The following is a 13,310-nucleotide window of genomic DNA, read 5'->3' as shown; positions in this document are numbered from 1 at the left end:
CACGCTTTATTCATGCCTTAAAGTGTGTAAAGCACAGACAAAACCACACACTACCGGCGCCATGCATTCAGCACACGGAATGACCCTGTCATCTCTTCACATTCAAGGTAAAATGAATACTGCAATTCGGAGAGTTAATGTCGAGTGATGCTTAATGATGACAAAATTGACTATCAAACGCATCACTGTAGGCCAATGTGACAGATTGAATCAACAATAAATATTATATGCAATGAAGTGTCAGCAAACATGAACATGATCGTTTATGTAACGTATTGTCATATTATTAACATTGTATAGCCTATGCTAACTGGACATCGGGTCATCGCGCGACAACCGGTCAAAATTCACTATAATATTTCATAAATATGGTGCTGATAATGGTAGCTTGTCGTGTTGCTCAAACATTCCTTTCCGGTGTTGTAGATCGCTACAACGAAGAACAACGGACAACGGACGATTTCTGTTCATCAAATCAATTCCAAATGATCAAATCAGCGACGATAAATTATGTATATTCATTCACTCCATATAGTCTAAATAAAGCGTCCACGACTTCGCACAAACATTTTGTCAGTCAATATTTTGATGACGGGGCCAACCCTGCCGCTCTGACTGCACACAAGACAGTACTATCTTACGGACAAAGCAACTGAGACTGGCTACTTTTCCTTTGCAGGGTCCCACAGACCGAGTGATCGCACTAGTTCTAATGATGTTGACATATTCACACAATATTGACTTAGGCAGTGGTTTTTCACAGCAGCATTTGAGTTTCCAAACACCTTTTTATAAGTCTGAAGTCTGTCCCCTCCACCCGACCTGTTAAAACCACGCCTACGAAGCCACACAATTGGTCCAAAAGCGTGAAAGAGCCAATCAACAGAGCCCAGCTTCTCGTAACATGCAACACATCCATACAGTTTGAAGCCTATGGGACACAGAAGCGCTAGGAATATCTTGGTGCTGGGACCTTACCACCTCTCTGCCGTCAAACGACTCCTTTCTCTGCATAAGTCTTTACTGAAATGTGTGTGTGCGTGAAAGAGAGACGAAGAAATAGTGTGCGTGCGTGTGAGGGTGCATGTCTGGAACAAGTAAAGACAGAGGAATTATTCTGCGCTATCGAAATATTTCAACACATCGCTTTTGCAGGAGGACTGAAGCCAATGAAAGCGAATTCATTTGAAGAGGAATGCCGATATTGTAGCCTAGACAACAGCAAGAAAATAAGGCAGCAGTCAATTAAAGCATAGTTACTCACCCGTGTTGGTTTAATTCGAAAATTGTTCGCAAGACAACGCATAGCAAAGTGCTCAACGCCCGTCAATCTCGGAAGAAAATCTTTATCTCAACACAATTGAAGACTAATGGAGTGCATTTGTTCATTTCTCATTGCAGACACTTTGTTGGAACTCATAGAACGACAGTAAAGATCATTCATACCATCCAGCCGAACACAAGTGGATGCTTATTTCTGCAGTGGTGACAGTGGACTTCTCAAGACTTCTCCATTTGAGACAGTTTTGCTCGTCAAGAAATCTGCATAGACTGACTATAGTATTCAACTAAATACATCCATATATTTGGTACCTGCCTGGACTTGGATGAGCTTCCTGATGAGAGATCCAGTCATACAAGGAACGAGTATGGCATACCATCCGTTTTTACCTCACCGGGGTCCGGAATTTGCCATGAGTGCAATGTTGGGTCACCATCCTCCATTTTTCCCGGCCCTGGCGCTACCTCACAACGGCTCCCTCTCTCTCCCGGGCGCCCTGGGGAAGCCTATCATGGACCAGCTGATGGGCGCCGCCGAGTCCGGCCTCCACTTCTCCTCGCTGGGGCACCAGGCAGCCGCAGCCCATCTGAGGCCTCTGAAGACTCTGGAGCCTGAAGAAGAGGTCGAAGACGATCCGAAAGTTCACCTGGAAGCAAAGGAACTTTGGGAAACGTTCCACAAGCGAGGCACTGAAATGGTTATCACGAAATCCGGAAGGTGAGCTCAACTTTGATGTGTTCGAATAAGACATATTTGTATTCTGCAGTCGAAATACATCAGTATGCATCTTGTTATTATGGAGATCATTCTGATCATCAATACGATGGCATGCCTCTCGAGTGAATTGATTTAATGATGGGTGCTTGGAACTGGACCTCCGCGAATGGTGGCCAACGTTTTGATTTCAAACTAGGGGGGTTATAGGCTACGTGTAGGCTACTGAATAGAATAGCCTAACTTTGTCCTATCGACAGAATCTGTATGGCCACATTGCATGGTCATGTAATCTCAACACGAGATAAAATAAAACCCAACCCAAACTATAAAAATATACAACACAAAAGGCTGTTACATTTTAACTTCTTATGACACAATACAACTGTGAGCAATTCTAAAATGTACTCTATAAAACAATTTGTCCACGTTTGTAAATCTAAAATCAGCCCACAATACTAGGCTATGAAACGGAAACATGTATGTCTATATGCCTATTATACCAAAGTGTAATAACAAATGTTATTATCACACCAAACAAATAGTAGGCCGTACAAATACATTTACACAATGCATGCTGTACATATTATGCGATTTTTAAAAATGATTTCTAGGTGGCAGATGTTTGTGGGTGTTTTATGTTCTCGCACAGCCTCTGTTAGATTAATAATTTCTTCATGCACTAAATCGTATGGCTGACGCATATACGTAAAGGCTTACAAGTAAATGTAAAATGTGCAATATTTGAGTATTGGCAGTGTTACATTTTCATTATCATAACCAGTATAATAGCAATGTAAAGATAGCTGCTCCATATGTATGTATGAACATAGGTTGACAATATTCAGTCACAGTGTAAGGTAGGCCACTGTTTTTAAGTGATTTTCTCATTCCATTTCACAGGCGAATGTTCCCTCCGTTCAAAGTGAGATGCACAGGCTTGGACAAGAAAGCAAAGTACATTCTGTTGATGGATATTGTTGCAGCCGATGACTGCAGGTATAAATTTCACAACTCGCGTTGGATGGTGGCAGGGAAGGCCGACCCCGAAATGCCAAAGAGGATGTACATTCACCCGGACAGTCCGGCTACTGGCGAGCAGTGGATGTCAAAAGTCGTCAATTTTCACAAACTCAAGCTAACGAATAACATCTCCGACAAGCATGGATTTGTAAGTTCATCTAATGTATGTTTTTTTCTTATTTGCATGCTTCTCGACATTTTTAGCATGTATTGTTGTTATCATGATTGTTATTAGTATTATCAGAGGTATTATTATTAGTAGCCTAATATTAATAAGCCCGTTAACGTTGACTCTCTGTGGTCATATGGAGTCCAGGGCTGAAAAGGCTTCACCAAAATATACAGGCCTAATTTCAATTGAATAGGTTTGTGTCCATCATGAATGAGGTTTTAATATTTTCACTGCAACATGTTTCTCCAACTTTTTCCCCAACTGCTTCGGCCTATATAAATGAGAACTTTCCAATACAGCCCATTGCATCAATTAGGCTAGGCCTGAACTACGATTGAGTAAGCTACAAAAATGGCTAATCTTCATCAAAAGTTAGAAATCCGTGTGTGCTTATCTTTTTTTAAATCCAGAATTCTTTCCTGTTCCAGACCATCCTGAATTCCATGCACAAATATCAGCCCAGATTTCACATCGTGAGAGCCAACGACATTCTCAAACTGCCCTATAGCACGTTCAGGACTTACGTTTTCCCAGAAACGGATTTCATTGCTGTAACTGCCTATCAAAATGACAAGGTAGGCAGAAACACACTTTCTTCGTTTATTTTCATGAAATTTGTTGGATATTTATTTTTCATCAATTTTTAGTCAAACAGTTTATACATAGCCAATGCTAGCACTGTGTCATTTGCCATCATAAAATATGAAAGATTTGTTTCATCTTGTTTGAGTGTTGGGCTTACAAGCTATCGTGTTAGATAAATGTAAACCTCATCTCATGCCGTGTTTCCTACAAAAGCAATTGGGTCAGAATTCTCAGGAATGTATGTAATACATAATACTTCATTATATTTAATCACATGGAAAGGATTTGGCAACGACCCAGACTGTGTGTGTGTGTGTGTGTGTGTGTGTGTGTGTGTGTGTGTGTGTGTGTGTGTGTGTGTGTGTGTGTGTGTGTGTGTGTGTGTGTGTGTGTGTGTGTGTGTGTGTGTGTGTGTGTGTGTGTGTGTGTGTGTGTGTGTGTGTGTGTGTGTGTGTGTGTGTGTTTGCGAGACATTCGGAGAATGGGGGAGGTAGAGTGTGAGAAAGAGAAAGAGAGGGGAACAGAATGTGCAGTTACTCAGAGAAAAGAGCATTTTGATTTTAACAGGCTGCGCTGGTGGTAACATTTAATTCCACATGTGATACACCGCTAATCAAAATCATCTCTTATGTTGGCTCTTTGATATAAGGGAGAAATGTTAGCTAAGTGTTACCTCTGGGCACTTGGGTCAAGCAAAAATGCAGTTAATGTTTGGCAGCCACATGAGTTGAGGAATATTGTCAATCGTGCCAAAATGTGCACTTGGGAGGGGTGGAAAGCGAGAGGAAGTGAGTGGGGGGAAATAATGCGCTCTGCGAGGTTGACATCCAGTATGCATTGCACGTGCGTGTGTGCGTGCGTGCGTGCGTGCGTGCGTGCGTGCGTGCGTGTGTGTGTGTGTGTGTGTGTGTGTGTGTGTGTGTGTGTGTGTGTGTGTGTGTGTGTGTGTGTGTGTGTGTGTGTGTGTGTGTGTGTGTGTGTGTGTGTGTGTGTGTGTGTGTGTGTGTGGAAAATAAAATGGTCTCTAATAGCATCAGACCTTAAGCTCGTCACAAGTTTGAGAATCAATTATCAACGAATTTCCAACCATTCAGATGATGGCTCAAATATACAATTTCTAAATTTAAAAAAATGATTGCACTGAGATGCAGCAACAATTAGGGTTAACTGTTGAACTTTAAGAATAGAAATCGAGGATAAATGTCACTAAATTTACCCACGTCTACAAACATTTATTATATATTTAATTAGGCAGGTCAGTTAAGAAGAAATGCTTATTTAAAATGACGGCCTAGTGGGTTAATTGCCTTGTTCAGGGGCAGAACGACAGATTTGACCTTGTCAGCTCGGGGATTCGATCTCGTAACCTTTCGGTTACTGGCCCAACGCTCTAACCACTAGGTTACCGGCAGCTACCTACAAATATTTATAACTTTGATTTCTTTCAGATTACACAATTGAAAATCGACCATAATCCCTTTGCCAAAGGATTCCGTGACACTGGCAATGGAAGACGAGAGAAGAGGTAAGGATAATTTTAAACTATTCCCTAACTGCGCAACAAACATTTGACGATTTCTGATGTCGGATTTTATAGAAGCAATGGCTGACAGTGATCTTAGTGAATTCCAAAAAGCGGTACGACTGTCTTTGCAATTGCACAACCCCTTCAACCTAAAAGTATGCTATGTAAGTTCACGTTTTATTAATGAGTTGGCAGAGGTAATATACATAGCTTATCATGTTGTATTTACATTGTTATGGTTCTACGAGTGCAGAGGTCTAAAGAGCAAAATACAATTTTGAAACTCCTACTTTAGAAATAGTGTGGAGTTATTGATAGTTAGCTCTTCAAAAGCTTTTCTTTACCGTTTTGACAACATAATACAAGAAAATGGTTTGGGTGGTGGGTTATTAGTGGTCTACAGTGGGTTTGAATAGCATGATTTATTCGAACAGACATATATATTGATTTATAGGCAAGCCATGTCCTATGCCTTGAATAAATGATCCGTTTTCTTATAGATCGTTTTTTTATTACAAAATAATAGTAGTGATGACCAATAACCTGTCTGTATAATGTAGGAAACAGCTGGCCCTGCAGTCAATTCGCTCATATGAGGAGCAGCAGAAAAAAGAGAACGGAACATCCGACGACTCCTCCGGCGAGCAGGCCTCATTAAAATGTTTCGACCAGGCCTCGTCTCCCGCAGTGTCTACCGTGGGGCCTCCCAACCTGAAAGGTAATGGAGCCCACAGCCTCTGCTTGGGTTAAGATTCAGAACTAGGCCTACACGTTCCGCATCCCACAGACCCACATAGCATAGACACCTACAATAACCTATGCTTGTAAAAAAAAAAAAAAGTGTGCTGTGAAATATTTTCCAATTTGCTACATTTTGGATTCAGTTTGAATTCAGTTGGATGTCTTTGGATATCAGTAGACCTGTTGTGTTGAATAATTGCACGACAAATTATATAATTTTGTCCAGCACCAACATTAACATACAAACTATGTAGCCTAACTTTTATGTAGGCTCATTCTTGTCATTCCCATTCACATGATGGGTCTCTCGTGCTAAGCATTTAGCAATAAAATGAATCATACAACTGCCAGAATGATATACTGGATATATTTTATTTTATTTTATTTATTATAAAATAAACTTTCGAGATGTAGGCGTAGTCAGTTAACTGAATTACAAAAATCGTTAGAATTGTGAAAACATGCCATCGGTTAAAATGAGGAAAATTTGAAGGACTTGATCATATGCTGAAGGTTAATTTAAAACTAAAAATACATCTGTAGCCTATGGATTTCAATGTTTCTCAATACATTATGAACACTAGCCTACGTAGCCTAAAGCATTTAGGCCTAGTCCTTCTTACCATGATTAGCGTACAGTATCCTACAGATAATTACATCTCATTGACAGCGATCCTCCAAACGAGCATGGATTCAAATCTTGGCATATTTATTTATATGAGACATAATTTTGACGATACTGATTATATATCTAGTTGTACATGTTTATTTTCATTTTTTTATTAATATGGCATCGAAAGTCATGAAGAAAATGTAATAAAGTTGGCTATATGAGAATTTAGGAGAATAAAACCAAAAACTAAATGATTCCTGATTAACTTTGATCATAATTTATCATGTATCACTAACTTTTGACTCATTCCTGATAGATTTCTGCGAGAGTGATGAAGACAGCGACGATGAAAGCAATGGAAACCTAAAGGATGGGCCGGACTCCAGTAAGATCTCAACCACTACGGAGGATGGGAAGGATCGTGGGGCAAGCCAGACTAAAGGCCATCAATTTGGTGGCAGTGATTCTAACGGCCAGTCTCGGGAAAGCGCCCGGAGGACTGAGAAAAGCCAAGCGGACTCACGACAGAGCCCCATCACGGTGATCTCCAGCACGACTCGGTCCGGAGAAGACTTCAAGAGTCCAAACCGGGACCAGCCCAAAGCGGACGAGTGCAGGTCTTTAAGCAAGGAGAACTATATGCCTTTGACTGTTCAAACTGAAAGCAGTCCGCACTTAAGTCAGAGTCATATGCATCATTTTGGATTTCCACCGGGTTTCGCGGGACAACAGTTTTTCAATCACTTGGGGGGCGCGCATCCCTTTCTTTTGCACCCCAGTCAGTTCAACATGGGAGGCGCGTTCTCGAATATGGCCGCGGGCATGGGCCCCTTACTGGCAGCGGTGTCCTCTGCAGGGGTTAGTACCATGGACACGGCCAGTATGGCGTCACCCTCGCAAAGCCTGACGGGAGCTCATGGACTGCCTTTTCATCTGCAGCAACATGTCTTGGCATCACAGGTAAAACCTGTTTTATTACCACCAGCAGTACATTAATGCCTGTGTAAAACACATGCTATGTGCTCCTGAGTTTTTCGTTACATTTTGACGCATATACTGGACTGTGGCCTATTTCATCTTAGGTGTCCTTGTCCCCATTACTTTATGTGGAAATGTCAACATGGTGTAGAAGAAAAATAGTATAATTTCCATTTAGTTTTAATAGCCTAGTTTATTCCTTATAGTGTTCAAAACCACAACAGGGGCGAGCATAGCCTATTGTAGACAGTTGTGTTATAGCCTAAATAATAACCGAATGTGTTTTACATGGATTCAAGTTTTATTTAGATTTTAGGAAGGTGTGGATATTATTTGACTGAATTGTTTACAGCATATGCTGGGATTTAGGCAGAGACCACCTAGGCCTTACAACAAAAGTTTTAGGCTAGTGTTGATATGAACTCATTAATTAAGTCTGTGTTTTAGAGGAACATGGCGAATGAGATGTGCTTAGTTCTTCACTGGTTCTGGGAGGGAAAACAACTTCTCCTAAATACATAACAGATTTGCTGTTTCCATCTAGTTTCAAAACACATGTGTTGCAGAAATAGTTTCTTTTAAATTGCTATTTTATGAGCAACATCATATATAAAGAATGTTTATTTGCATTCACAATTCATTAACTATTTGCAAAGCTACACAAAACCCGACAACACAAAAAAAATCTAAATATTTTGTCAATTTGATTCTCGTAATGTTTTCATGGTTTTACGCGTGGATATCGTTATATATTCCATATTTAAGGCTAAATTCAAGAAAATGTATTGGTAATGGGTTTACACCCATCTATGTATAAAATCAGTACGCATAGACACAGAAAAGCATAATCATGAAAATCGCTTTATGAGAAAAGTGAAAGGAGGTTTACACAGCCACATAACATTTCCCGTGAAGCTCACGTGTCTGCTGAATTCATTATTCACACTCCGTCACTACATGACCTCAATTCAATATATAGGCCTACATAGACAGTGTACATTGTGAACAATTTAAGTGTCCATTGTGAACAATTTAAATGTAGCATATTTTTCCTGTTTTGCTGTGTTATTATGGTGACTAGCGCCTGTTAAATTTGTGCATAGTTCTATTCATATCATTCCCCTCCTCTCTCCCCAGGGCCTGGCCATGTCTCCATTTGGGGGCCTGTTCCCTTACCCTTACACGTACATGGCAGCAGCCGCGGCAGCCAACTCCGCAGCCTCCTCTGTTCACCGACACCCCTTCCTGAACGCAGTGCGCCCCCGTCTCAGGTACAGCCCTTACTCCATCCCTATGAGCGTTCCGGACAGCAGTCTGCTCACCACAGCCATCCCCTCCATGGCGAGCAGTGCGGCGGAGCTGAAAGGGGACGGCATGGCCACGAGCCCCGTCTCCGCCACCCTGGACTCCACCTCGGAGGTCACCAGCAGGTCATCCGGCTCGGTCTCCCTGTCCCCAAAAATGTGCTCTGGGAAAGATTCCATGAACGAGTTGCAGAGCATTCAGCGTTTGGTCAGCGGACTTGATTCCATACAGGACAGGTCACGAAGCGTGTCCCCTTAGATTTTAGTGTTGTTGTTTTTGTTGTTGTTATGATGATCATATAAGGACGATGAGGATGAGTATGACGACACCCTTCTAGCGAATGCGGGTTTAGAAAACTGACCTATTGAACAGTTTAGATTTTGAAATGCACTTTGGTTAAATACACATCTCATATGTCTATTTCTCTTTTGTTAAATTAAACAACACGTTTGAAATGTTCCTGTTATTTGAATACCATACAAGTATTGAAACTGAAAGGTTGACATGGATAATACTCACAGATCTTTGATAAGTTGCTGCTGTGTGATGTCCTATGTATACGTTTGTTTTACGTCGAGTTGCTGAGGTAACGACATTTGTTTGATTTAACGTGCACTCTGAATTGGTTATAATGATTTGAATTCACTTCTCTTTATCTTATAAAGACTGCTGTGTTTGATGTATTAACTGCATAACTATTTGAAGCATATCATTATGCTTATCGGGGGTAGGTGACACTTTGCATGCCCTACAAAACGCTACATGTCTATTTTATGACTGTCAGTTTGTTGTTATGATTTATTTTCACGACCAAATTCAAATGATTACGAATAAGGCTAAAGGAATGCTTCAGGCTGATCTTAAAACCAATCTGGAGGAGAGAGAGAAAAAATTGCTCCCTCCCTTTTTTTCTAAGGAATCAATCAATTGGTCTTCGGTTATTGATTTTACGAACGAATGTCTCTGTTTGTCAAATTATAAACGCAGGATTATGCTGCGAAAATCCATATGCTGGCACTTGTTTGAAGTATGCCAAAACAGAACCGAGGTTATAAACTTCATGTGCGAGTGGTTGAGACTGTCCTAATTTCGCATGCCGAATCCAACATAAGTATTCAACTGGCAAAGGGAATCTGAAATACAATTGAAAAGGTAATGTTGATTATAAATGTAAATAGTGATATATACAAATATTTATGTAATTATTTCATATTGATATTGCGTGTAAATACAACGGAGTAGTTTGATTTTAGGGATCTGTCCTTAATTTATTGTCGATACCTGTGTAAAGATAGTTCGTGGGCTATTACCCTTGTTTTTCCATCTGCATTTTATATCCCCCTGAATACGGATTTACCTGTACCTCAAATATCCACAGAGCTAGTTGTTTTAGCGGACACACATGTGCCATTGTACCTCTAGCCTACCTGTTGTCTCTGTGTGTTAAGTGCTACTGTTCAGACGAATGACAGCGAGAGCACACATCAACAGCTTTCTGAAAAGAAAAAAAAAACATTCGTCTAGGTGTGTGTCAAATTGGACGAATTCTCTGTTTAAAAATGCTTTGCGGCCTGATAGTAAAAATGCTGCATCTTATTGAAATATGAAGGTTCCTTTTGTGTTTCTAAAGTTGTCATTGGGTTATGTTGTATTCGGTTTTTGTCTAGTCTACAACACCAACGATGTGTTCTTGAAAGTGTCAATAAAATAGTAAAATGCAGTCTCGATACGCTTCCGTGTGTCCGTTTCTTTAGGCCTACATGCTATTATTTAAACCATGATGTAAACTCTGTGGATAAATATAAAGTGATGTAATTGCTCAAACTAAATTTGTGTTGCTCCTTCTCTATCATGCAGTCTGGCATAGCCAGTCTTTCTCTTTCCACACTTGGTTCACTTTAGCATTTAGGGATAGAGGCGTCGAGACAATGATCAAAGAGTTGAAAAATGTTATTAAGATAACCTGAGAGAAGGCACTGGGATACTCTCAACCTCAGCTATGATACCTGGAATTCCTTCCTGGACGCAAGACCGCGCCAGAGCGAGTCATTGTGCGCGTGTGTTTTATGGGCCTGCTGAGTAGCCTATTGACTAATTGTTTATTTCGGCCAACGTGAACCCTAAAGAATGTAAAATAACTTGATTGCGCTCTCCATTGCTCCTAGAATCATGAGTTTATTAACTTCATATCTTTATTTGTAAATTGTATGGTTAATAAGTAACGACAGTGGCGCTAGGGAATATGAGTAAACATGACACAGAATCTCAATTGCTCTGTCTATTGCTCACCTGGCGCCTTCGATATCTTTAATGGATTTTATTGCACGGAAGGCGGCAGTGCGTCTGCTATAGGCTAATGTTGAACAGGATTCTTACGTTGATATGCAAGACGTAACGCCACCTAGTGAACACTACACAAACTACACAACTACATGACAAAGTACTGCAGGATGATTACTTTGAACAGTGTCAATGCTATTGGGGATCATTGGGACGTCCAAAGTCTAAGTCCTCAACCTAACCGTAACTCTACCCTTAACATAACGTTAACCCTTACCAAACCTTAACCCTTACCTTAAAGATTTTTAATTTCAACTTCAGTGGGGGGGTAGAGACGTCCCAAGAACCTCGGATAGCACTGACCTTTTGTATACTGTGGACTCTGACCTGATGAAGCCTACCTTGGTGTACGGTGACGATATTATTCAACCAGATATGGAACATGTGAGTGGAGAATAGTTACGGCAACCTTTTTGACACCTGAGATTAACCAGACCATTGCTAGATGTGTGGTTTTCTGGAAATGGAGAGAGAACGGGCACAACCAAAACAAATACAACACAACAGGCCTACAAGAATGGAGAATTGGCATATTAATGTAATTACAGTGTGTTTATAGTAATCATATATAATATAAAATATGTCACACTTAATGCTTTGCTTATGCCTTTTACCGTAGAAAATTAGAGGAGAGGATGAATGTCGGCCTACTGCGCTTTTTACGCATGCGTCATGCTTAATTTGTCATTCATTTAGAAGCCTCCAAACACCTAATTCATGTTACGCCTACCTCGCTTCGTTTCATTGTCCAATATTGGTCATAAACTGAATCGATTGCAGTGTTAGGTTCTACATTTGGATTTTGGACCTATATCTCGAGAAATCGGACTAAGGTGAAAGCCTAGGAGGTGCATTTCACAAAATGATATAGGCAACTGCAGTATCCACCCCGACTTAACCCTATTTTTGTCATTCCCTCTCACTTTTCTCTCTCTCTCTCTCTCTCTCTCTCTCTCTCTCTCTCTCTCTCTCTCTCTCTCTCTCTCTCTCTCTCTCTCTCTCTCTCTCTCAAACACAAACACACAGAGAGAGAGATAGGTGTTTATATTTTCAATATTAGGCGCATGCAGTGCAAATAGCAGCATAATCTTCCACAGCAAAGTAGAAGTGTACCAAACATCTATTCATGTGGATCCATTGTATTTATTCGAGGCAATTGACCTGGGATATCATTTTCAATTCTCTGCGAATGGGGTCAGACCTTGGAAGAGTATCCTTTACAATAAAACAGCTCCATTACTCAAGCACCTGACAGCTTGGGCGAAGTTCTCCCGTGTCCATGTTAACACCATCTCCATCACAGCGCGCATGCGACTTTGCTCCAATAAGCACCTGCTCGACGCGCTTAGCACGCGGTACTGGTTGCTCATACTATAGCGCGTTTTAGGACAATGTCATTACAGTTGAGTCATACATAGTACCCATATATTGTGTATGTTGTGCTTTGTCAGTATGTCTTATGTTGTCTATATTTCTGACTGTCATGTATGCTATGTCATACGGCGCAAGACAATAAAATATGAAATACTTTTTCTATAGCTAGGTCTATGTGATACTGGTCAACGGGATTGAGATGTCCAGTGCCCCAGAGACCTACAAAATAACCAGGTGTTTCACAGGCCCACAGTCTGATATTAGTTTCAGTCAGTGTAAACTAGGCTATAGTGCTGAGATTAGAGTTTGAGTGTTTTAAAACGCATTCCACACTTTTATGCCGCCACTCAGTGGCTATGCAATAAGACTTTGGTATTACATCAAGTCAATGATTTACAAGTCAATTACGTGTATTTATTTAAAAAAGGATGTATTCTCAATTAAAAAGTAATTAAAATTGAGTGAAAAAATACAAATTACGTGAAATTATTTATCGATGAACATATACGCCTACATCTATTGATATAAGTTGCTATACTAATTTCATGACAGAATCACACACTTTTTATGGTGTCTGTCTCCCTCATCAGGTAGAACTGGGATTTACCATAATACTATGGCTTTATTTTGATCATTATTTAAGCATGTAGCACTGGAC

The 13,310-nt window shown here is 40.5% G+C and overlaps 1 protein-coding gene across 5 annotated transcripts in view; it reads left to right on the top strand.

The window, feature by feature from the left end:
• The window catches only part of LOC124048967 (T-box transcription factor TBX3-like), a 30,428-nt gene extending 19,765 nt beyond the window's left edge, over positions 1-10,663 (top strand). The window contains exons 1-7 of one of the 5 annotated variants that reach the window (XM_046370199.1): positions 910-1,999; positions 2,900-3,167; positions 3,602-3,766; positions 5,225-5,301; positions 5,862-6,019; positions 6,972-7,615; positions 8,771-10,663. In XM_046370199.1, coding sequence (XP_046226155.1) covers positions 1,608-1,999; positions 2,900-3,167; positions 3,602-3,766; positions 5,225-5,301; positions 5,862-6,019; positions 6,972-7,615; positions 8,771-9,196 — 2,130 coding nt within the window. In that variant the 5' untranslated portion in view covers positions 910-1,607 and the 3' untranslated portion in view covers positions 9,197-10,663. Of the gene's footprint in view, positions 1-909; positions 2,000-2,899; positions 3,183-3,601; positions 3,767-5,224; positions 5,302-5,861; positions 6,020-6,971; positions 7,616-8,770 lie in introns of those variants that run through there. The other 4 variants (XM_046370200.1, XM_046370198.1, XM_046370201.1 and 1 more) reach the window with 4 other exon arrangements.
• The last annotated feature ends 2,647 nt before the right edge of the window (positions 10,664-13,310 follow it).

This window comes from Oncorhynchus gorbuscha, linkage group LG11 (assembly GCF_021184085.1).
Source record: "Oncorhynchus gorbuscha isolate QuinsamMale2020 ecotype Even-year linkage group LG11, OgorEven_v1.0, whole genome shotgun sequence".
NCBI lineage: Eukaryota > Metazoa > Chordata > Actinopteri > Salmoniformes > Salmonidae > Oncorhynchus > Oncorhynchus gorbuscha.
This window is presented reverse-complemented; position numbering and strand designations above follow the sequence as displayed.